Genomic DNA, 23,461 nt, shown 5'->3' with positions numbered 1-23,461 from the left:
AACAAAGCAATTACAGAAGTAGCAAGCAATTTAGAGGAATGCAAGCAAAAACTGAAGATGGCTTAGATAGCTTATGAAACTGCTATGAGTATTATCTCATCTGCTGGAGCATCACAGCTCATGTCAGCTTTGCACACAGTTGATTATGATTGACTTTAACGATCAAATGAAGTCTACATTTGCATAATATAATAATTATTATATGATATATGTCAGCAGAGAAGCTAGGCTTTCCCTCATCTTGGGTAAAAATTTGCATTGCAGTTTTAGTCCTGTTTCTAAAAAAAGTTGGGCAAGGCAGAGTGGATTTTTGGCACCCACACTGGCACCCAGAATCTGTGGCAAATTGATTGATTACTTGATCATTTGGGTTTGACTGCCTGAATCCACATGGATCATAGGAATGATGCATTCAGGGTTTCCCTGGTGAATGCAGCAGTGGTGAGCATGCATAACCACCACTTCATTCACTTTTATGGGGCTGACGAAGATAGCCGAGCACAATGTTTGGCTATCTCCATAGACAGTAAGTGTGCACCTCCACTCCATTCACCAATGGTACTCAGGATGCGCCATTCTCGTAATTCTTGGTGTTCCAACAGTAAAACCCCCAATGATCAATAATTTATGATCTATGCTATGGGCAGGTAATAAATGACTTTAGTGGGATAACCTCTTTGAAGATTAAGTGTGTCAATCATTCTTCTGTTTAATTTTGAACAAAAAGAACCAGCAGAACCCCGTTTCAGGTCAAACTTTGCTAAAGTTCAGTTTGGCATGAACCCGAACTGATCTTTTAGCAAAGTTCTACCCGAAGTAGAGTTCTACTGGTTTGGTTCGCTCAACACTAGTCCTGAACACTGGTGTATAGCACTGTCTATGGCTTAATGTTATACACCAGTTTTAGAGGTTTTGGTGAACTTCCAGTCCGGTTTAAACCAATTCAGATCAAACAAAACTTTTTGCAAAAGTTCAGCAAACCGCCAAACCAAACTTTTCAAAAGTTCATTCATCACTACTCATGTTGTACTAATAAGTCTTGTTATTTGTATAGCACCAACTTATTACACAGCGCTTTCAGGTAATTTATTTATTACCTCCCACATCAATCTGGGTACTCATTTGACCGTCCTCGGAAAGATGGAAGGCTGAGTCAACCTTGAGCTGGCTACCTGCACCACATGGGGATTGAACTTACAACCTTCAGGTCAAGAGCAAGAGCTTAGGGCTGCATTTCTGCGGCCTTAACACTCTGTGCCGCACGATGCATTGGTTTTCAAGTTGTGGTTCTCCAACTATTGCTAAACCTTAAATTCTAGCATTCCTGACTGCCACAATCTGCATAGTGGCAGTTGTTGTTTCACCACAGTTTGAAAGCTACAGGTTGGGGACTATTGTACTATATAATGAAAACTCATATCAATCAATCACATATACAACTTGTGTCATGTAATTTTTGTTATTGAGGATCAATTTCTACTTTTTCTTTGAATAAGGCCCACTTTACACACATATAGTAACTATTAGCTCCCAATCAGGTCTATGATTGTATAGATGCTCTATATCGCAATATGGAGTTCCTATGGGTCCATACTACATAGGCGCTGCCCTACGTTGCTTTCAAAAGATACTACATTATCCTCTAGAAGCATTACTTTTTTGGGGATATTTCCATTATATGGTATGGATTAGAGCATGACATGCAAACCTCCATGTGCCAGTGCATAAGATTGGAGGGGCAAACAGAGATACATTATAGGCTCATAGACATCTATGGCCACTGTATTAAATATTTGTACAGCAAGCATGCACTCTGTATTATGACTTTGGTATGGCCCTAAAACTCATCATGTGTGTTATATGACTGAATATAAAGGTTTGCTCCACTTTTTGCAATCTAAACTTACTTCAATGCCAGTGACAGAGGCGCATCTATAGTGGGGGCAGCGGATGTAGCTTCACCCGGGTCCTAGAGACTAAGGGGACTTATAAGGTATCTCTTCCCCATATAAGGAGACCAGTACCATAAATGAATTATACTTGGGTCCCTGTTACAGATATTGCATTGGGGTGCAGAAAGTTCAAGTTGCGCCTCCGACTGGTAATGTTCATCATTATCTGTACTACATTTCTTACCAGCTTCCTTCCTTGTCTTTAAGCTATTGTATCATGGTGGTAGATAAGTGTATGATTGTCTAGAAAAGGAATAAAGAAGAATTAAGAGGCTATTTATTCCCTCTGTGACCAGGTTTATTTTGTTTTAATAAGTGCAGTCATAGATGGGACATCATGTAACAAAATCTTTAAGGCTTTATTCACATTGGGCGAGTTTAACGTCCGAGGTTGCAGCTGATAGAACCCATTAAAAGGGTTGTACCAGGATCTACAGGATGGGGGATTCATTTCTGATTGATGAGACTCCCAGCGATCTCGAGAATGGAGGTCCCATGTCCCCCATCTTCCTCATGTCGGGCTTACTGCACCCCCACATGTAGCAGGAGACTGAATTGAACATTGGTCATGCAAGTGCGCTGAAGCTCCATTTACTTTCACTGGGGCTGCAGAGATAACTGAGCAGCAAGCGCTCATGTATTTCCATTAGTCCCAATGAAATTAATGGAGCACCAACCGCGCATGCTCAGCCAGTGCTTCATTCATTTTAATGTCACTGTAGGGGAAGAAGTGACAGGCATAGGGAGGACACAGGACCTCCATTCTCAAGGTTGCTGGGTGTCTCAGTAGTGAGACCCCTACCAATCAGCAAGTTATCCTCCATCCTGTTGTTAGGGGGTAACTTGTGATCCTGCTTCAACCCGCTTAAAGTGAATGCAGTCATACACACATGCGATTTTTTTTCACAGACCTATGGGCTGTTTTAAAAAGTTGCAGCATGTAGAGATGAGCGAACGTACTCGTTTCGAGTAATTACTCGATCAAGCACCGCGATTTTCGAGTACTTCAGTACTCGGGTGAAAAGATTTGGGGGGGCGCTGGGGGGCGGGGGGAGGCGTGGCGGCGCGGGGGTAGCAATGGGGAACAGGGGGGAGCCCTCTCTCTCTCCCTCTCCCCCCCACACCCCGCTGCAACCCCCCACTCACCCACGGAGACCCCTGAATCTTTTCGCCCGAGTACGGAAGTACTCGAAAATCGCGGTACTCGGGCGAAAAAGGGGCGTGGCCGAGTACGCTCGCTCATCTCTAGCAGCATGTCCTATTTTGGTGCATTTTCATGTACCAAAATTGTCCATTAAAACCAATGGGTATGAAAAAAAAAGGAATGCCTGTTCGTCCCTTGACTTCAATGAATTGTGACTTAAAGGAGTTTTCCAAAGAAATATTATTGATGGCACAGCTTCAGCATAGGTCCTCAATAATTGACCGGCAAGGGTCTGCTGCTCGGTATCCCAGCCAATTAGCTAATTGGATGCCCTCTCGTCATTGCCGCTTCACACAGGAGTACATAGCGTAAACTGCTATTCTGACCCCATTGTAGTGTCCGGCACTTGTAACTGCAGGCTGGGGTCTCATTAAAATCAATAGGCGTTGTACCTGCAGTTACAAGTGCCAGCCGCTACATAGGGGTCAGAGCAGCAGCTTCCACTTCGTACCCCAATATGTAGCAGTGCCGACAGCAGGTGCCTGATCTGCTGATCGGCCGGGGTCCTAAGCAGAAGACCTCCGCTGATTAACTGTTGATGACCTGTCCTAAAGATAGATCATCAATAGCATTTCCCTGGAAACCCCCTTTAAATTACAACAATTGAACTGAAACTACACTCGCTCATGTGAAGAAGGCCTTAACTGTTTGGTTTATAAAGCAAATGATTGTCACACTTTTCTAGCATTGTGCGACTTTCTCGATTTCCAATGAATGGCTGTGGTTGGTTTATTGAGCACTGGTTCTGACTGGCTGAGTCGCGGTGCTCGAGAACCAATCAGAGACAGCGCTTCCTGGAGACAGGGTATTTCAAACTCCTGACCAGGAAGCTATGCCGGAGAACTTCAAATAAGTGCCGAGGAGCTGGACAGCGCCTCTTAGGTGATGTAGTTCTTCTTTTTTTATGCAGTTAGGGCTTATTTTCAGGGTAGAGCTTATATTTCAAGAAAGAACCCAGCAAAAGAGTGCTACAAAGTTGCACAACTTTGTAGCGACACAAAATTGCGATATCGCCGCGAGAAAATTTAGCAATATCGCACAGAACACCGATGCAATATTGCTGTGACTTTCTTGTAGCTATATTGTGTAAAAGAGGATTAAATGCTCAATGGGGTTGTACAGCATTAGAAAAACATATCTGTTTCCCTCAAAAAACAACACCACACCTGCCTGCAGGTTGAGTCTGGTATTGCAGTGTAGTTTCAGTGATCTGAATGGAGCTGAGCTGCAGTACCACACACAACCTGCAAACAGGTTGGTGCTGATTTTCTAAAAACAAAACAGGCATGTTTTTTGAATCCTTGACCATACATTTTTCAAAAATGTTACAAAATTTAAAGCAAAGGAGAATGTATACATTAATGGAGCCTATAGGCGCCGGATTATCAAATATTCTGCATTATTGAATGATAATAGAAATGTATATATGCTTCACCCGTAAGAATACATATTCCTGTAATATCGGCTGTAATAACTTTTAATCGATGGCATTTCCTAATTACCCTGTTTCCCTGAAAATAAGACATAGCATGATTTTCCAGAATTTTTGAGGATGCAAAATGATTTTTCAGGCTTTTTGAGGATGCTTGAAATATAAGCCCTACTCCAAAATTAAGCCCTGCTAGCAGTTAATTAAAAAAGTCAATTTAAATAGTGTCCAGGCAGCTATACATGTAAAAAAGTTTAACCTTTTTGAACAAAAATTAATATAAGACACTGTCTTATTTTTGGAGAAACACGGTAGTTCTCTCTGCTCAATCATCTGCTTCTGGTCTTGTGAAGCTCCACAATATATTGCAGTTTGGGGCTGAAAACAAGTGCCGGATTATTAGTATTTCTGGATTGTTGGATGTTGGATGAAATGAATGTTGTTGTATTGCATAACTCATGCCATTATTATTATTATTTTGCTAATACAACAGAGAATTTCACATTTCTCCAGGAGGCAAACACCAGATGTTTTATGTCAGCTTGTATACCATGTTTCCCTGAAAATAATCCTTACCCCTAAAATAGGCTCTACCCTGATTTTGGGGCAGAAGGGGGTAGTGGCTTGAATTATAAGCCATACCCCTAAAATAAGCCCTTGCTGCACTACATGGAAAAAAACAATACTTACCTAGCAGGCGCCGTCTGGGTCCCTTTTGCTGTTCTTCATCAGGCTTCCTTGCTGTTCTCAGCGCCAACAGAAGATCGCTTGCTGGTAATTGCTCTGATTGGTTCTTAAGCACCGTGGTTCAACCAATCACTGCGGCACTTGATGAACCAATCACAGCCATCACTTGCTGGAGTCGCGGCTTACAAACCCAGTTACCAAAAAGGGATCTTTTTTTTCGGTGCTGAGAACTGCAAGCAAACCTGCCAGAACTGCAGAGACCAGTGGGAGGGACCCGGATAGCGCCTGCTAGGTAAGTATAAGACATCCACTGAAAATAAGACCATATGCCTCTTTTGGGACAAAGATTAATATAAGACAGGGTCTTATTTTGGGGAAGCCACGGTAGTACTTTGTGCCAACAGGAAATAGGGTAGGCTAGCACAAGCAGAAGCCTGTAGTCTGCAACCCTGTTTCCCTGAAAATAAAACCTACCCCAAAATAAGCCCAAGCATCATTTTTCAGGGTTTTTGAGGATGCAGCATGATTTTTCAGGATTTTTGAAAATGCAGCGTGATTTTTCAAGATTTTTCAGGATGCTTGAAATATAAGCCCTACTTCAAAAATAAGCATTAGTTGCAGTTAATTAAAAAAGTCAATTTAAATAGTGTCCAGGCAGCTATATATCTAAAAAAGTAAAATCTTTTGGAGCAAAAATTAATATAAGACCCCATCTAAATTCCAGGGAGACAGGGCATTGTCAGAATTATTTATTGGCTTGGGCTCATGTAAATGCTTGCATTATGGATCTTTCTTGTACAGATTCACAGTACAGCATCCATAAAAATCTGTGCCCATAATGTACCTCTAATTTCATTCAGAGGTTTTGCATATGAATGCATGACTTTAAATAATGCCCCATGTTCCATCACATGCCATATTTACAGTCACAATCAAAATAATTGCAAATTAGATTTATTTGCCAAATGTACAAGCATTTAGCTGTTTGCAAAAAAATATATGTATTCAATAGAGATGAGCGAGCCTACTTTTTTTGCCCGAGTACCGCGATTTTCGAGTACTTCCGTACTCGGGCGAAAAGATTCGGGGGCCCCGTGGGTGAGTGGGGGGTTGCAGCGGGGAGTAGGGGGGAGGAGGAGAGAGGGCTCCCCCCTGTTCCCCGCTGCTACCCCCCGCTCCGTCACGCCTCCCCCCGCCCCCCGGCGCCCCTCGAGTCTTTGCACCCGAGTACTGAAGTACTCGAAAATCGCGGTGCTCGATCGAGTAATTACTCGAAACAAGTAGGTTCGCTCATCTCTAGTATTCAAACAAGAACAATTAAAATTGGTCAATACAACTAATATATTTATTAGAGATGAGCGAACGTGTCCGTTACGGACACATCCGCACCCGGACACCGGCTTTGCCGAACACTGCAGTGTTCGCGCGTAAAGGTCCGGGTGCCGCCGGGGGGCGGGGAGATGCGCGGCGGCGCGGGCGGCAGTAGCGGGGAACAGGGGGGAGCCCTCTCTCTCTCCCTCTCCCCCCCACTCCCCGCCGCACCCCCCCGCGCTGCCACGGCGGCCCCCGAACTTTTTCGCCCGAACACTGAAGTGTTCGCAAAGTTCGGTGTTCGGGCGAAAAAGGGGCGGGGCCGAACGTGTTCGCTCATCTCTAATATTTATGCTGCGTCCAGGAAATATAGCCAGTGTTTCTTTCACTTTGAACTTTGTGAACCATGCTTCCAACTGTATCTCTAGGAACATTCAGTGCCTTTGCCATCTTTTTGTATCCTTTGTTCTCGTTTCTGTGAGGTAATGATGTCTTTTGTAACTTTTTGGAGCGCCCTTTTGGCTTTTCTATATTTCCAACATCTAATCAGATGTCACTGTCAACAAAGCCCTAACTATCCAGTCCAGGTACTTTATGTGTTTTATTTCAAACACACCTGATGCTACTATTGAAGCCCTTGATTAGTTGCATCAGGTGTGCTTTAACTAACACCTGCTTTGCAAATGTGTGCTTTTATGAGGATTTCTATCCAAGGGGTTGAAATGTCTTGAGACTGCAGTGGTCGCTAAAAGTGACATTTTGTGTTGAATTTGGGGCCATCACTTGTTATCTTAGTTTTGTTGAGCTTTTAATATTGTTCTTTTTTGGTGTAAACAGCTGAAAGTTTGTAAATTTGGCAAATAACCCCAATAAGCTATGGGGGGTATTTGAACAATGTTGATTGCAACTGTAATGTATTCTCTCATAGAGACATTGCTTCTAGGGAAGAACTTAGTGCAGCACAGATGCACCAAACAGATCTATAGGGAAGAATTATGGGTCCATGTTGGCAAATAGGCTTTATGCACGTGGCTTTGCCTTTAAGGTAAATGATTCCAATTTTCTTGATAAATCTATTAGGTTGGACAAGATCTTCTGCAGGTCTCTAGTTCAAAGTCTACATCATTACTGCAAATGTCGGTACTACAGATGGTGGGGGTGATAATTTGTTTCCATCACAACCTTTTGTCTATTAATTCAAGCTCCTTAACAGGTTTTCTCTTTTTGTTTCCTATAGGGATTTGGAGCATCACAAGTTCATGCGAATATTCAAATCCGAGAAAAGCCTGAGACAACATAACATTCTGTATGAGCACCAAACCCATGGTCAACACCTACTGGTGCACTACTGCTGGTTGGCAATAAGACTACGCACCCGTCAAACATTCATATGCAAGATCCCTATGCAAAATGTATCTGTAGTCTACCTTATCACAGGCATTAAGTTAAAGGCACCTTAGTCACCCCCTTTCTTACATTCACCCATTGAATTAGTTCCCTGCTGGTAACACTGGCTATGCATACTGTGTTACATATCTGCATTGTCCGTATAATTTCCTATAACTATTTTAGGTAAGGACTTTATATGTTTTAGTAGTATTTATTGTATGGTAACCTATAAATATTCCTTACCTTTACTGCTACTGTGAATATTGTCATTGCTGCTTGCGTTCCTCGAGCAGTCAGCTTGCTTCACGTTCCCTTAAATCCCATTAGTCCTGTGCTTCTCTTTACACCCCACACGCTGAAGCGAGGAACAAAACAATTGTGGAAATACATGGATGAGAAGTAGGGGAAGGAAAATTTTGCAAGAGATCTGTATGTGAAGTTTGAGAGGTGGAGAAATATGGATGTGGAGAGCATGTGGTAAACATATGGTACACATGTGTCCACTCAACATCTGGCCCGGTTACATATGTTAGGAATCCACTGGGGGCTGTAACATCACATCTACATCGGGAAAAAATCTTTGTTCCATAGCTCCTGCACTACGCAATAAAGAACAGGCTGAAAGAACTAGAATATGTAGAAGGCAAGCGACAGGAAATAAAGGATGCTAATTGGACAGTCGCGAGACAAATATATAATGAAGCAAAGGTGTGCATGTTTAATAGGACCGAGGAACCAAGACCAAATTCCACAACATGACGGACATTCATACTTTTCTTGATGCAGGTGAAGAAAAACACCACAACTTAATAAAACTGGCAGACATTGTATAAAGATATATATAATCCTTTTGATTGAGGTCGTTGTGGCCATTGTGCATTTCTCCATTGTACTAGGGGCTGTTTGGGTGATGGTGACCAAGATGCAATGCTTGGAGATACGTTTTCTAACCTTTTTCTTCTTGACTTGTTGGGGAAGACCCTATAGAGAAGACCCTGTTCTTCAATACAAGCAAGAACTGGTCTTGAGAGCTGAACGATTAAAGTTATTATTGATGAAAGATTCTTGTAGACTTGGTCAAGAAAGAAGAACCTTGGTTAATCTCCAACTCCATCCCAATGATGTATACCCTAAACGAGAGCATTGGTTCAGGACAGTAGACAACAGTGTGGAATGCCTCTCAAAGGATGGATCCAAGGGTTGTAGAGATAAGAGCGGAGATACAATCAGTGACACGTCAGCTCCATCAGAGGCTCCCAATGCCTGGAACATGATCCGCAATAAGAGATATAGACACCTTTTTGAAAAGTCCAATAAACAGTCTCTTAGGAGAAGCACTAAAACGGCGCAGGAACATTTTGCTCCACTGAAAAGAAACAGAAGATACCCGAGAGATACAGAGTTGAGTAATGTGCAAAGGATATTATCAAATTACTCTGTACCCTTTTCATTACAAAGGAACAGTTCTGTTGAAGGCTCTGTCTACTTCTCTGGTGCACACAGCCGGTTGGTGTTAAATCCAGAAGCCGAGCAGCAAATACCTCGAGAAACTTTCACTGTAGAACTATGGGTGAAGCCAGAAGGAGGACAAAATGGTCCAGCAGTCATAGCAAGTAAGATGTAATCCTTGTATCAATGTTCATTTGCCTTTACATATAATTTGATCAGCCTCTGATAGAGATGAGCGAGAGTACTCGGTTCGGGTGTTTTTGCACTCGAGCACCGCTTTTTTCGAGTAACTGACTACTCGGGCGAAAATATTCGGGAGGCGCCGGGGGTGAGCTGGGGGGGGGGGGGGGTTGCAGAGGGGAGTGGGGGCGGGGAGAGAGCGAGAGAGAGCTCCCCCTGTTCCCCACTGCTACCCCCCGCTCTACCATGCCGCCCCCCGCCCCCTGGCACCCCCCGAATCCTTTCGCCCGAGTAGTCAGTTACTCGAAAAAAGCGGTGCTCAATTGCGAAATCGCCCTAAACGAGTACGTTTGCTCATCTCTAGCCTCTGATAGTTGTACAAAGTTAAGTATATAATGATGACTTCTTATATCTTTTTCTATATAATTAGAGCAACTACAAATAAATTCCATGATTCTTAGAGAGACAGGATAGATTAGTGATAAGCCAATAATTCTTGCATGTTTTTATTTAAAATAGTGTCCAGAATTAGAAGAAAATGGCTGATTTCTTCCAAAACAGCGCCACACTTATCCACAGGATGTGTATGGTATTGCAAATCAGCCACATCAGCTGAGATGTAACACCAGACAAAATCTATAGAAAGGTGTGGCGCTGTTTATTGAAGAAAACTTCCATGTTTTTCTAAACCTTAAAAACACTTTTACTTATAGCTCAAAGCTTTACATGGTCAATAGCTTTTCAGCAAACCCCTGCTTATGTAATAGCCAATAGCACGGAAAGGAATTAGCACTCCAAACTTAAGTTCTTGCACTACAGTTATTTAATTGATGCTTCAATACAGAAGACACTTTGCATGTATGTCAACAGATATGCAAAACCCAGTATCGATATTCATACATTGGAGCAGATTCACCATTCAAAATAAGCACAAATTGCGCTAAATAAGTGTCTTACACGCTTTGTGCTGCATTTACTATGCGTTTTAGACAATTTTGGTCATTTTTCTCATTCGCATTAAAAGAGGGTGTGGCCAAAATTGCGCAAAGTTAGGAAAACGTTTGACGTAAACGAAGCGAACTACAAAGTGGCTTACATGTAGACTAAACAGTCTTAAAATTCAACAAATTTATCTTTCGTGAGAGCTACCATGATAAATCTGGCATATTTAAGACTCTTTGCACTGTCTAGATATTAGACAGTATTAGTAAATGAGCCCCATTGTGTCCATGTGTCATACACAGTTAGGCGTCCCTCACACAGGCGGTTTTTTCCCATGATTACCGCAACGTTTTCATCGCCGTGGTATAACACTCCCATTGTTTTCAATGGAGCCTCTCAGACAGGCACTTTCCAACCCCGTGGTTTTTGAGTGGAGTCTGTTCTATTTTCCCTCATTTAAGGCACTACATCATTGCTGCAGCCTGAAAACTAAAGTAAATCGACGCAAAGCACCACGATCCGAATTGCAACGCTTTGCCGAATGCCTGTGTGAGAGAGGCCTCATAGGAGCAAGGTTTTGGAATTCATTCCTTCATCAGGCCATAGCTGGTGGCTTCAATGCAAACCCATGGAGTGATGGTCAACGTGACAACTAGCAAAAGTACAAATCAGTTTACCTAATATGATGTTTTTGTGCAGAAAAATTGCAAGCACTGGCCACAAGGGATCTCACGTCCTTTTAATGTCCTGTCCACTGCCCATTGTCATGGGAAATGCATCTGTAGCTGCAGAGTGATCAAGATGGATTACAGGAAGTGTGTGAATGGGGATTCTTTGCTGGCTGTTGTCTCATGCTAATAATAGAAGTCTATGGAGAGGCTAGGAGGGAGGAGCTGCTCAAGGGAGATAGAGGCAGGTAGACAGGTAGAGATGTGGCTGCAGCTTCTATTAAGCGTTTTAACCCCTTGAGTGGCACGCCCGGAAATTTTCCGGGACGAGCTCCACTGCTCATAGCAACATAGCCCGGAAGATTTCCGGGCTATGTATCACTATGGGAGCTGCAGAGCACAATGCCACAAGCTGTGACAGTGTGCTCTGCCTGCACAGACCCACAGAGAGCAGTGCAAGGGCTTTGAAAAACCAGCAGAAGATATTGCCGACATGTCGGCAATGTCCTGCTTTGTTTACAAGTTGCCATAGAGACCATCGGCTTGTCAGAAGCAAGCCGATGGTCTCTGTGGCAGGGGGAGCTTGTTGTTAGCTGTCAGAGGACAGCTAGGTACTAGCTCTTAGCCTAGGGTCACACGGGGCGGATTGCCGTCGGAAATCTCGCGGTTTGGCCACACCAAAAACCGCGAGATCTCCGCCGGCAGAGACGCCGCGGTTTAAGCCGCGGCCGCTTTGAAGCGGTCCGGCCGCTTGCTCTTCCGTTGCGGCCGGCGCTCCCATAGAGGAGAGCGCGGCCGCAGCGGAATGAAAAAAAGAATGAGCATGCTGCTTCTTTTGAAACCGCGGCTGCAGCCGCCGCAGCCGCGGTTTCAACCGGATTTACCGCAGCGGATTAGCCGTCCCGTGTGGACGAGGTTTCTGAGAAACCTCGTCCACATGGCTGGCTAATCCCGGGCTTAGCGGCCGCGGGCGGTTTTGCCGCGGGCGGATCTGCTGCGGCAAAACCGCGGCAAATCCGCCCTGTGTGATCCCAGCCTTACAGCAGAGATCAGAGAAAACCTCCGATCTCTGCTGTGTTAACCCTTTACATGCTGCAGTCTATGTGACTGCAGCATGTAAAGGGTTGTCACTGCAGCATGTAAAGGGCTGTCACCATCGGACCCCCGGAATGTGATCAGGGGTCCTGATGGGTCACTGTGGAAGTCCCCTAAAGGGACAAAAAAAAAAAAAAATTAAAAAAAAAAAAAAAAAGTAAAAAAATTATTTAAAAAATAAAAAAAACACTTGTCTCCCTTTACTTTGTAAAAAAATCAAAAATACAAATCACACATGTGGTATCCGTGTGCGTCGTAATGACTCAGAGAAGGAAGTTAATACATTATTTAACCCCTTAATGACATGGCCCCTTTTTTTCTTTTTTCCCCATTTCTTTTTTTCCTCCCCCCTGTTTAAAAAATCACAACTTGTCCCGCAAAAAACAAGCCCTCATATGGCCATGTCAATGGAAAAATGAAAAAGTTATGGCTCTTGAGACGCAACTGCAAAATTAGTTGAAATTCAATGATTAGACCATTTTAAAAAACCTGCCCTGGTGGGCACGACAGGGTGGTAGGAAACCTGCCACTCAAGGGGTTAACTCACCTCAGACCTGGATTCACATCTTCACTGCTCACTACTGCTGTATAATGTCCTCCATGCTTCTGTGTGTTTTAGACCCCATTTACACTGAAAGATGATCGTTGAAAAATCGCTCAAATGACAGTTTGAATGACAATTTTGAGCGATCATCTTTGCATAGTCTATAGTAGCTAATTAGTTACTAAAGAGTTATGCAGGCAGAGCGGGACACCGTAGCTATCACTTGACGAACATTACAGCTGTTTTTCATAAGCAAACAGCTGCATTGTTCTCCGTTCTTACAGCTTGTGTCCCACTGTGCACTACCAGTGGAACACGAGCTGCAAGAATCTTATCAGCGCTGCTGACTGTGACAACAGCCTGCACCGCTGATAAGAGTTCATCGCTCAATTCTAGAAAACTAGAATTGAGTGAGGAATGAATCGTGCACGAAAACTGCACAATGTCCATGCATTTAGACGGTTATTGCTCAAAATATGTCTTTGAGTGAAAATCATTGTGTCTAAATGGGCCTTTACAGATATTGATAGGGGAGCAGGATCAGCTTATGTCTATGGCCGACTGCACATGGCCGGGTCAGATTCCGCATGTGGAAGCCCACAGAGAAATCTGACCCTGTGCCCAGCCGACATCTGTGTGTACCTGACATTTCCTCCTCTTTACTGTACAGTAGATAGTCTGCAGGATGAGTCATTGGACATGCACTGCATTGTCGCTAGGCGATGACATAGAATCCGTGACCTTTCCGCAATGTCATTGCAAAGGGTCACGGATCAGACAGCTTCAATTGACTTCAATGGAAGCCGTCTGTGCGGAATACGCCCAGAAATAGAGCATGCTGTGATTTTTCCTCCGTGAGCAGAAAATCGCAATTGAATACCAATTGAAAATGCACTTTTTCATAGCATGCCATGGGCGGTATTTGCTGCGGAATCCCGAGGCGGATGCCCGCTCCGGATTCCGCAATGCAAATCCAGCCATGTGCAGGTGGCCTGAATGTGTGCTGTGCATGGGAGACATCATAGTACCTAGTCAATACCCATCAGTCCAAGGAAAACTGACAATGAGAGAAGGAGCTTGCAGAGTGGACAAGTGCTAAAATACCTTATAAAGTCACATAATGTCCAGGAATAGTGCTATTCTTCATGCACACATATCTGCTTATTCTGATAAGTCACCTGAAACATTCGGTCCACTGTAAATTCCTTGAATACCATATGTTAGCATTATTTATCCTGTGCTGATTACTTTCTTAAGCTGTTTGTACATACTATATCTTAATAGCAACCAAAGCTCAATTTTTCTGACATAGAGTTTCAAATCCGTGGCATAGACATAAATGAAAAAGATATCATGCCGACTACCTGCAGCTGTCACTGCAGGGAGCTCAGCAGCTTACTGCATCCTGTTATACAGTGAACTTAATAATAACATAGTATGCAGCAAGCTTCCCATAGTAGTAGCTGCAAGCAGCCAGCATGATATCTGTTAAGTCCACACCTGGAATTTGGAGCTCTATATCAGCAAAAAACTGAATTTTGACGGCTTTAATGTTATATTCAGAAACGAATATGAGCTGAGCTTTAGACTTGAAAACAACATGATGATTAAATATGGAGATTCCATGTTTTCTCTACACAGAGAAGAGGAACTCCTGCTCCCCTAGCTGTCTGTAGCACACACTGCATCAGCAGCATGAAGGACATTACACAGCAGTATAGAGCTGTTACTAGGAGCTGTTATTATGTTAAGGTCGCTTTCCCATGGGCGACAAAATTGTGTGATTTTCTTGCGATGTGACAGCACTACAAATCCCATGTATGTGAAGCCCATGCTTTCCAATGGGTTTCTTCACATCAGCGATGTTTTGTAGGCTGCTACATTGCGAGAAAACAAAATTGCGGGTTGCTGGATATATATCCACGATTTGCGATGTGTTTCATCGCACCGCACAAAAATGCAATTTTCATGCAGTGCGATGCAACTTTTATAGTAGGAAGTCCTACTGTTTGAGCCCTAAAATAAGCCCTAGCTGCATTAAAAAAATACACCACCTAACAGCCGCTGTCGGCTCCACAGCACGTTTTCTCTGCAGTTCTCCGGCACACTTGCTTTTAGTTTTCCCTCAGTGTTTCCTGGTTTGGAGGTTCAAAATCCCTGCCTCCATGAAGTGCTGGCTGTGATTGGTGTCGCGGCTCAGCCAATCGGAGCCAGCGCTCGAGAACCAATCACAGCCAGCGTTTCCTGGAAGCGGGGATTTTGAACCCCTGACCAGGAAGCGCTGAGGGAAAACAACAAGCAAATGTGATGGGGACCTGAGGAGAAGACATGCAGCGGAGTGGACAGCGTCTATTCGGTGATTTTTAATTAATTTTTTTTTATGCAGCCAGGGCTTACTTTCAGGGTAGATTCTATAGTTCAAGCCACTGTGAAAATCTCGGCGAAAGAGTGCTACAAAGTCGCACAACTTTGTAGTGACACAAAATCATGATATCGCCATGAGAAAATGCAGCGATATCACACAGAACACAGATGCAATAACGCTGCGATTTTCTCGTGGCGATATCGCTGTCGCCTGTGTAAAAGAGGCCTGATGCAGATGTGAGTTAAAATACTTACTAGAAGCATCAGGTTCTTGGATTTGGATCTGTCTCTCACTAAGACCGTCTCACACAATGGATTTGAATTGTAGATTCCGAGAGCGTAATACGCGGACCAATCAAATACATTGAATTATGCAGTTCTGATCACATTAGCGTGTTGGAATTGCGTAATCCCGCAAGCCGAAAATAAAACACAGCAAGCTTGATTTTACTGCGTATATCTGTGACATGGAGCCCATTGTTCTCTACGGTCGCGGATATACCTGCAGCCCATATACAAATACATTACGTATGGGCGGCGTAGTACTCTGCATGACCGTGTGCCGTGAGTAAGCGGTCATGCACAATACAGTTTCGCAGCTGCACACAGGGTGATGGCCAGGCTCACAGCTGAAATCACAGAGAGCTGGCAGAGACCTTGTATAGGCTGCATATGGAACTGCGCATGCCGCGAATGACGCAATCACAGACAGGCGCAGTGTGATTTTTAATTTTTTTTTAAATTCTCCGCTCTGTTCAGAGCGGGGCTGCGTATGGAAATGCTGCCTATACACAATGCAGAGAAATAGCACATGCTGTGGTTTATTTGTCCTGTGTGTCAATACACAGAGCGGGTGTGCATGGATCAAGGAAAGTCCATTGACTTGCATTGAATCCATTCACAGCGTGTTATGCACGCAAAATAGGCGTGTGTAAAATGCAATACGTGTGAACGGGCTCTAAGGGTCTAGCAACTTTTTATGTACATTGCTTGTACAGTTTGCATGGTGCAGAAGTCCAGAGAAAGATTGCCCTATTGCAGTTTCCTAGCTTGATTTTATAGTAGTTGGCAATTTAGAGGGCACCGAAGAAGGAGCTCCAGGTGGCAGAAGCTGTTAGAGTTTGGAATAAGGTGTTTGATGAACTGAATGATGCGTGAGAACTCACTATCAGCAAAGATTTGACCTGCACAGAACTTCATATACTGATGTCAACAGCTCTAAATGCAATTTCTATCAGGCTTGGCCTTTGGGGTATGTGATCTGTGAGAACGCTCAGGATGCAGAGGGATATACTAGGTGCCTTCCTCTGATCCAGGGCTGCCCATTCTACCCCTTAAACTCTGGCTGCTGGAAAGGGTTAAATTCAGAGGCGTAACTTGAAGCTCCTGGGCCCCAATGCAAAACCTGGAACGGGTGCCCCAACTATAATGCTTTATTCCTAGTACGGGGCTTCCTATATGGAGAAGATGGGCCTTATGGGCCCCCCAAGGCTCCTGGGCCCGGGTGCAACCACATCCCCTGCATCCCCTATAGTTACGCCCCTGGTTAAATTCATGAACACACACACACTGGTTGCCGTCTGTTCTGACAGTCTAAGCATATCAGAGCTTCTTCAGTCCTCCCCAAACCCGGCTTCAGTATTTGGGGTACAGCAAGTGGTAGAGTCGGGGGGATAGTTGGCGAGAGGGAAGAAGCTCCGCTATACATGATTGCACAGAGATTTAGAGCACTACAGCAGACAGTGTGTGAGTATGTTAATGAATTTAGCACTTTTCACCAGCTGGAGGTTTAGGAGGAGGGCTGGGTGGCCCTAAACATTCATGGGGGCACTAAGGGGGTCCTATTACTAAGTGGGGGCACCCAGGGAATCCTACTACTAAGTTTGGCTACAGATGGGGTCATTATTACTATTTGGTGCCACAGAAGGGTTTCCATTACTAAGTGGGTCACAGAGGGGGTCACTATTGCTATTTGGGAGCACAATTAGGGTCGTATTACTAAGTGGGCCACAGAGCAGGTAACTATTACTATTTGGGACTACAGAGGGGGTTCTATTACTATTTGTTGACACAGAGGGAATGCTAATGCTAAATGGGTCACCAAGGTGGTCTTATTACTAATTAGAGCCACACAAGGGATCCAATTACTAAGTGGGGCCACAGCTGGCACATTATTACTATAGGGGAGTGTTACTTCTTTCAAACATCCAAACTCATGAATTCAGACCGACCTCAGACGCAGAGACAGAACTCAGATGGCATAGACAGAACTCAGGAACTCAGATAGAATACGGACACTGAGAAACAGACTTCACACTCGCCAACTAAGACAGAACACGGAAATAGCAAAACAGTCTTCACGGACAGACTTTAATACTCGCCAACAGCCGAACTCAGACAGAACTGCAGGACCAAGAGAAGGACTACATACTTGTGAAGAGGCATAAACCAAAGACTGCCAAGCGCACAAAACACTCACCTGCACACCTAGCCAGATGAAATAACTATAGGATGTATGAGGTGTTCGTTCGTATTTTGGCCAAGATACTTAAGCCTGTGAGCCCAATTCACGGGTCCCTATACTAACGAGACAACTAACTTCAAGAAACCTGCCTGTATGGGGGGCGATCGCCCAGACCGGGATGCCCCTGTGCTGGAACTTAGGGACCTATCTTGTCCTAGATGATAAAGGATCCACAACAAGACAGTTCCCATCACACGTGTGTAAACCTGCACAGATACACAGGAATATGACACTTCATACCTAAACACACTGAACATGCTGGTTCGCACCTCAGGTCCGGCAACATGCACAGACACGCAGGAACACAACACTGTTCACACTGAACATAGTGAAAGCTGTCCAAACACACAGGAACATAACACTGAACAAACTGAACAAATAGAGGGAAGACCAAAGGCCACAGCAGACAAGCTGGTATATATGAGCAGCAGACCTGGGGGCTTTGGCTGGTTGGAGAAATCCACACCCAGCCAGCTCAATCAATCCCCACCTGTGGAGCTGAGCTGCTGAGAAAACATGTAGAACAACAGATCCCAGCAGAACGCTCTAACAAGGTGACAGTGAAAAGTTTATTAGGGGTTTAAACAGCCAGATAGATAAGTGTGTAGAGGTGAGTTGTGTCTGGAAGTACTCTCAATAGTGGATCTGGGCCCAGAGAGAAGAAAACCAAATATGGACAGCTCCAAAAAGAGACACCAATGCCTGTAATCACTGGAGGTAACTGCACTGTAATTATTAACACTGTATAGAGCCGATACTTTACCATGCCATACATTATATAGTGACTACACTATTTACAGGTATACTAAAGCTGAGCTATACTTTACTGATATCTCAGCCCGCCGTGCTATAAAGGTTGCATAATATGGTTGCAAAATATGCATTTTTGGGGGGGGGGGGGTGCTGGGTGCTGTATTTATTTAGTGTCTTTGATTATAGTGCTGCATTTATGTTATGAGCTTGATTCTGGTGCTATATTTATGTTATCATTTTGTTTCTGGTACTGTATTTATGTTATGAGCATTGTTCTGATGCTACCTAGTAGTGTACTGAGGTTAGTTCAGGTGCCGTATTTAAAACAGGTTAGGGGTGGAAGAACAAGGTGGGGCTGCCCACACATTGCCAAGCCATGCCTAGCCAAGGTGGCCAATGGTGAAATAATTTTGCCATTATTTTGTGTGGCAGTAGTTTGGTTGGATGCGGCCAGCCACACTGTGTGTTTCCACTCTATGGGTGCATTCGAATGTGGTGGATTTGCTCTGGATTTTCCACAGCAGAAAGATCTGCAGCAAATCCACACCAAAATATGCATCAAAGTCCACACAAAATCGTTCAGATTTCAGTGCGGATTTTCTCAGCTGCAGAAAATCCACAGCAAATCCACTACATGTGAGCATACCCTTAGGGTGGCCCTCTACTCATGGGTTAGTGTTTTGTGGTCCAGGCAAAAATTTGCCAGCCTGCCCCCGTGCTGCACTGTGCTCAACTGGTAGATCTGCAGTTCACTTCTTTTGCCTGAGGTGACACTCCAACACTGTTACTATAATGGGTGAAAGCAAGTGGCAAAATCTTTTTTGTCACAGGGCACCATTTAACCTTACACCCTAGCCCGGATTTCCATAATACCAGAGAAAGAGCCCTTTTGCACGAAACGATCATCGTTAATAAAATAATCGTTGAACCACGTGAAAATTAACAGTAATGGTTTAGTGTAAACTTATCCAACAACTAATCGATGAACGATAATTCATGTGCTTATCATTCATTGTTCATTTTATGCAGGCATAAAAGCTGTTCGTCTTTCTGGGTAAAACATGAGCATTTAGGGTCCATTTAGATGGGACAAGTGTTTGGCATCGCACTCGTCCCCATATGTCCTCGCTCCCGTGCTGTCACATGGGAGCTACTATCGCTGGCTCGCTCATAGAGTGGCCAGCAGGGGACGAGGGGACTGCAGGAGATTTCTCTCCTCGTGCTCCCCTGCCCCTCTCCATTGACTTTACATAGTGGCTGTTCAGTACTGAACGGCTGCTATATACACTGAACAATAAGCGATCGCATAAACGATGGACGATGAGCTGATCACTCATCGTTCAGTGTAAATAGCGTCCGTTCAGTATTGAACAGCCGCTATGTAAAGTCAATGGAGAGGGGAAGGGGAGCGTGAGGAGAGAACTCTCCTCTAGCTGCCCCGCTGTGAGCTAACAATACTAGCTCCCATGCAGCCGCACGGGAGCTAGCATGTGTGGGGACGAGTGTCAGGCATCGTTTGCCCGACATTCATTGCATCTAAATGGGGCTTAATTCATTCCCAAACCACTCCTAGGTAGACTTCCCTGGCAGACCAAAGATGGACTGAATGGGATATGATGAAAATGGCTCCATGTACAGTACAAGTACCCTAACTCTAGCATTGAATCTTGTATTCCTGACAACCATGTTCATTTCGGAGTGGTTGTCACACTTCTGCCCCTGTTACTCTGATCACCTTATATGGACATGATGTCATAGAGGGAATTCCCTTTTTCAGTATCCAGTCCCAGTAGCCAGAGACGCTGGCAGGCATTCATTCACCTTAGAATCTGTAAAGTATAATGATCCGGTGCCATAAAACTGGAGATTAGTTAAAATCAATAATGATTACATTAATTAGTGTTATTAGTAGGGAGTATTAGCAATACAGAAATTCCTGTAATAATAGTTCACTTAGTGCCAAGAGTGGCTATCACTCTAGCAGACTTCCCGTAGTGCAGTCATGTATCACTGGGAGCTGCAGGGACCCAGTGCAAACTCTACAAAAGGGCCCTCCAACCATAATGCTTCATTTATACTTCTGGTCTCCTTATACAAGGAAGAAAGACCTTATGGGCCCCCTAAGACTTCAGGGCTCAGACGCAGTCGCATCCTCTGCACCTAGTATAGTTAAAGGGGTTTTCCAGGAAAATGCTATTGATGACCTATCCTCAGGATACAAGCAAAGAAAGAAAAAAGTTCCTCACCTATGCATCAGGTTGCGCTTGCTCCCGTCTTATGTTCTGTCCGTATCCTCTCCTTGGCAGGAATAACTTTCCATCCTATACCGCTCGATCCCAGCGGTTTCGAAACGCGTCCTCCGGGCGTATATAGTATCTTTGTTGGTATGAGCACAATTTGAATAAAAGCAGAAGAATTTTTGCCTTCATATATCCAAGCTCCTGCCATTCATTTATCCTCAGGATAGGTCATCAATAGTTGATTGGCTTGGGTCTGTAGCTCAGGACCCCGACAGATCAGCTGAGCTTTGCTCACACAATTTTTCCCCACGTGAGCGGCCTTTTTTTTGCACGGCTATTTGTGCCGGAAAAAAACGCTCGTCTGAACGAGGCCTTAAAAAAATTTTTTTTGTATCTCCGCATTTAAAGACCCCTAATATTTTATTCTATTAATAGAGTTTTCTGTGGCCTTTTCTGTGGAACAAGTTGTATATTTTAATGATATTATTCAGTGATTCGTATGAGTTTTGATCACTTAAAGGGGTTGTCCCGCGAAAGCAAGTGGGGTTATACACTTCTGTATGGCCATATTAATGCACTTTGTAATGTACATCGTGCATTAATTATGAGCCATACAGAAGTTATTCACTTACCTGTTCCGTTGCTAGCGTCCTCGTCTCCATGGTGCCATCTAATTTCAGCGTCTAATCGCCCGATTAGACGCGCTTGCGCAGTTCGGTCTTCTCCCTGGTAAATGGGGCCGCTCGTGCCGGAGAGCTGATCCTCGTAGCTCCGCCCCGTCACGTGTGCCGATTCTAGCCAATCAGGAGGCTGGAATCGGCAATGGACCGCACAGAGCCCACGGTGCACCATGGGAGAAGACCCGCGGTGCATCGTGGGTGAAGATCCCGGCGGCCATCTTACTAAGGTAAGGAAGAAGTCGCCGCAGCGCGGGGATTCGGGTAAGTACTAAACGGTTTTTTTTTAAACACATGCATTGGGTTTGTCTCGCGCCGAACGGGGGGCCTATTGAATAAAAAAAAAACCCGTTTCGGCGCGGGACAACCCCTTTAATATTCTATCTCTTCGTGAGGCAAGATATACAAAAATAACTATTTTGGCCATATTTTTTTATATATTTTTCTGGCATTCACATGCAGGTTAAGCAATGTGTTAAAGTTTTTATTCATTAAGAACACCGTGATACAAATTTTGTGATTTTTTTAAAATTTTTTATTTAAGTCCCACTAGGGGACTTGAACTTTATTACAAGGTTTACAGCCTCTGGCAAGGCCTAATAGGCCACCATAGATGGCAGACCTGGAGGCCATGGTCAAGCCTCTGGGTGCCACAGCAACCCATCGGCACCTTGCAATCACATCGTAGGGGACCGATGGGTGACAGAGGGATCCCCCTTCCTCTGTCAGACTCTTAATTACCCTGGTCATAGTTACTGCGGCAAGTAAGCGGGTTAAATGCCCATTTCTGCCTTATTCCTATGTGTTGTTAAAAGGCTAATGTGTTGTTGTAAGGCCACTTAGTGACCATTGTAAAAAGGCATCTTGGCATTCACGGAGGGGTTAAGGATTCCAATTTTCAGGGTACAGAATGCTATCCAGTTAAAAAAAAAAGAATGCGCTAAACATATACATTGTTATCTTAAACATGGGAGCCTATGGGCGACGGTTGGCCAACATCACAGTTGGAGACATCTCTTACAGGAATACGATTTTTGACATGGGAAACTGTCATTTCACACAACTTATTTTGGGATATGTTGAGTCATGAGATATGTTAAGGGAGAAGACATCTATATTGTAGCTCTGCAACCCCTATAGCTTTACCTCTGCTAAGACGTTTGCAGATCCATGGATGTTTTTCTTTGATATTTTGTGACTTCCCGGATGAGTAATAGTAAAGTAAATTCACCAAAGTTTAAGCACTTTTCTCTACTTGTATAGATAATTACTGTCACTGGGGTTCTAGAGTCCAAGAAATGGTTTTATAACCCTTCTCAAGCAGTTTTATAATCTTTTCTTGAATTTCCTTTTTCACAGGTTACGGTTCATGTAGAAGGTTTACGGTAACTATAGTACTTCCCTCTCAGGTTCCATAAATAGTGAGAATTAAGCCCCATTTACACGCAAAGATGATCGCTCAAAATTAATTCAAAAGATAGGATGACTGACAGTTGGAGCCCTTTAGGAGCTTATTAGTTTCATTTGCATGTAAATGAGCTTCACTTTGCTGTAGGCAGATAACAGCAGGTGGTCTGTTATCTGCATACAACCCCTTTGTTCTGCCATGGGACTGCAGCTGAATACAATGTTATCAGTGCTCCTGTGGAGAATCACAGCGTGCGGTCCCTGCTATCAGCTGTCTGGCCGAATGAAGGATTTTAAATTCAACTAAAAATCATTGTTCGGACGAACAGCTAACAATGGTAGCATTTACACAGAGATATAGTTTGAGCGAATTTTCAGTGATTATCGTTGCATGTAAATGGGGCTTTAGAGAGGTGGTTATCAGCCAACTCATCCTTAGTAACTGAAGTTGCAAGCTGAACTTTTCTTTGAGCTGAGTCTTAGAGGAGCACATGGGGTCCCCATAGCTCTAAACTATGAGGCCATATAGTAACTTCATACAGCACCAAGTGAAATTAGAGGTATAGTGTAGGTATAGTGAGGACCTGTAGACTGCTAAACATGTGTTATGGCCCTGTTCAACTCATAAGTTGCATGGAGATGTACA

General features: G+C 44.0%; 1 protein-coding gene across 4 annotated transcripts in view; it reads left to right on the top strand.

The window, feature by feature from the left end:
• Positions 1-23,461, top strand: part of PAPPA2 (pappalysin 2) — a 208,633-nt gene that overhangs the window by 2,978 nt on the left and 182,194 nt on the right. For all 4 annotated transcript variants that reach the window (XM_066597487.1, XM_066597489.1, XM_066597488.1 and 1 more), the window contains exon 2: positions 7,821-9,585. In XM_066597487.1, the coding sequence (XP_066453584.1) occupies positions 8,883-9,585 (703 nt within the window). In that variant the 5' untranslated portion in view covers positions 7,821-8,882. The remainder of the gene's footprint in view (positions 1-7,820; positions 9,586-23,461) is intronic.

The sequence above is a fragment of the Eleutherodactylus coqui genome, chromosome 3, assembly GCF_035609145.1.
Source record: "Eleutherodactylus coqui strain aEleCoq1 chromosome 3, aEleCoq1.hap1, whole genome shotgun sequence".
In the NCBI taxonomy this organism is placed as follows: domain Eukaryota; kingdom Metazoa; phylum Chordata; class Amphibia; order Anura; family Eleutherodactylidae; genus Eleutherodactylus; species Eleutherodactylus coqui.
Note: the sequence above shows the minus strand (reverse complement) of the source record. Positions and strands in the feature narration are given on the sequence as shown.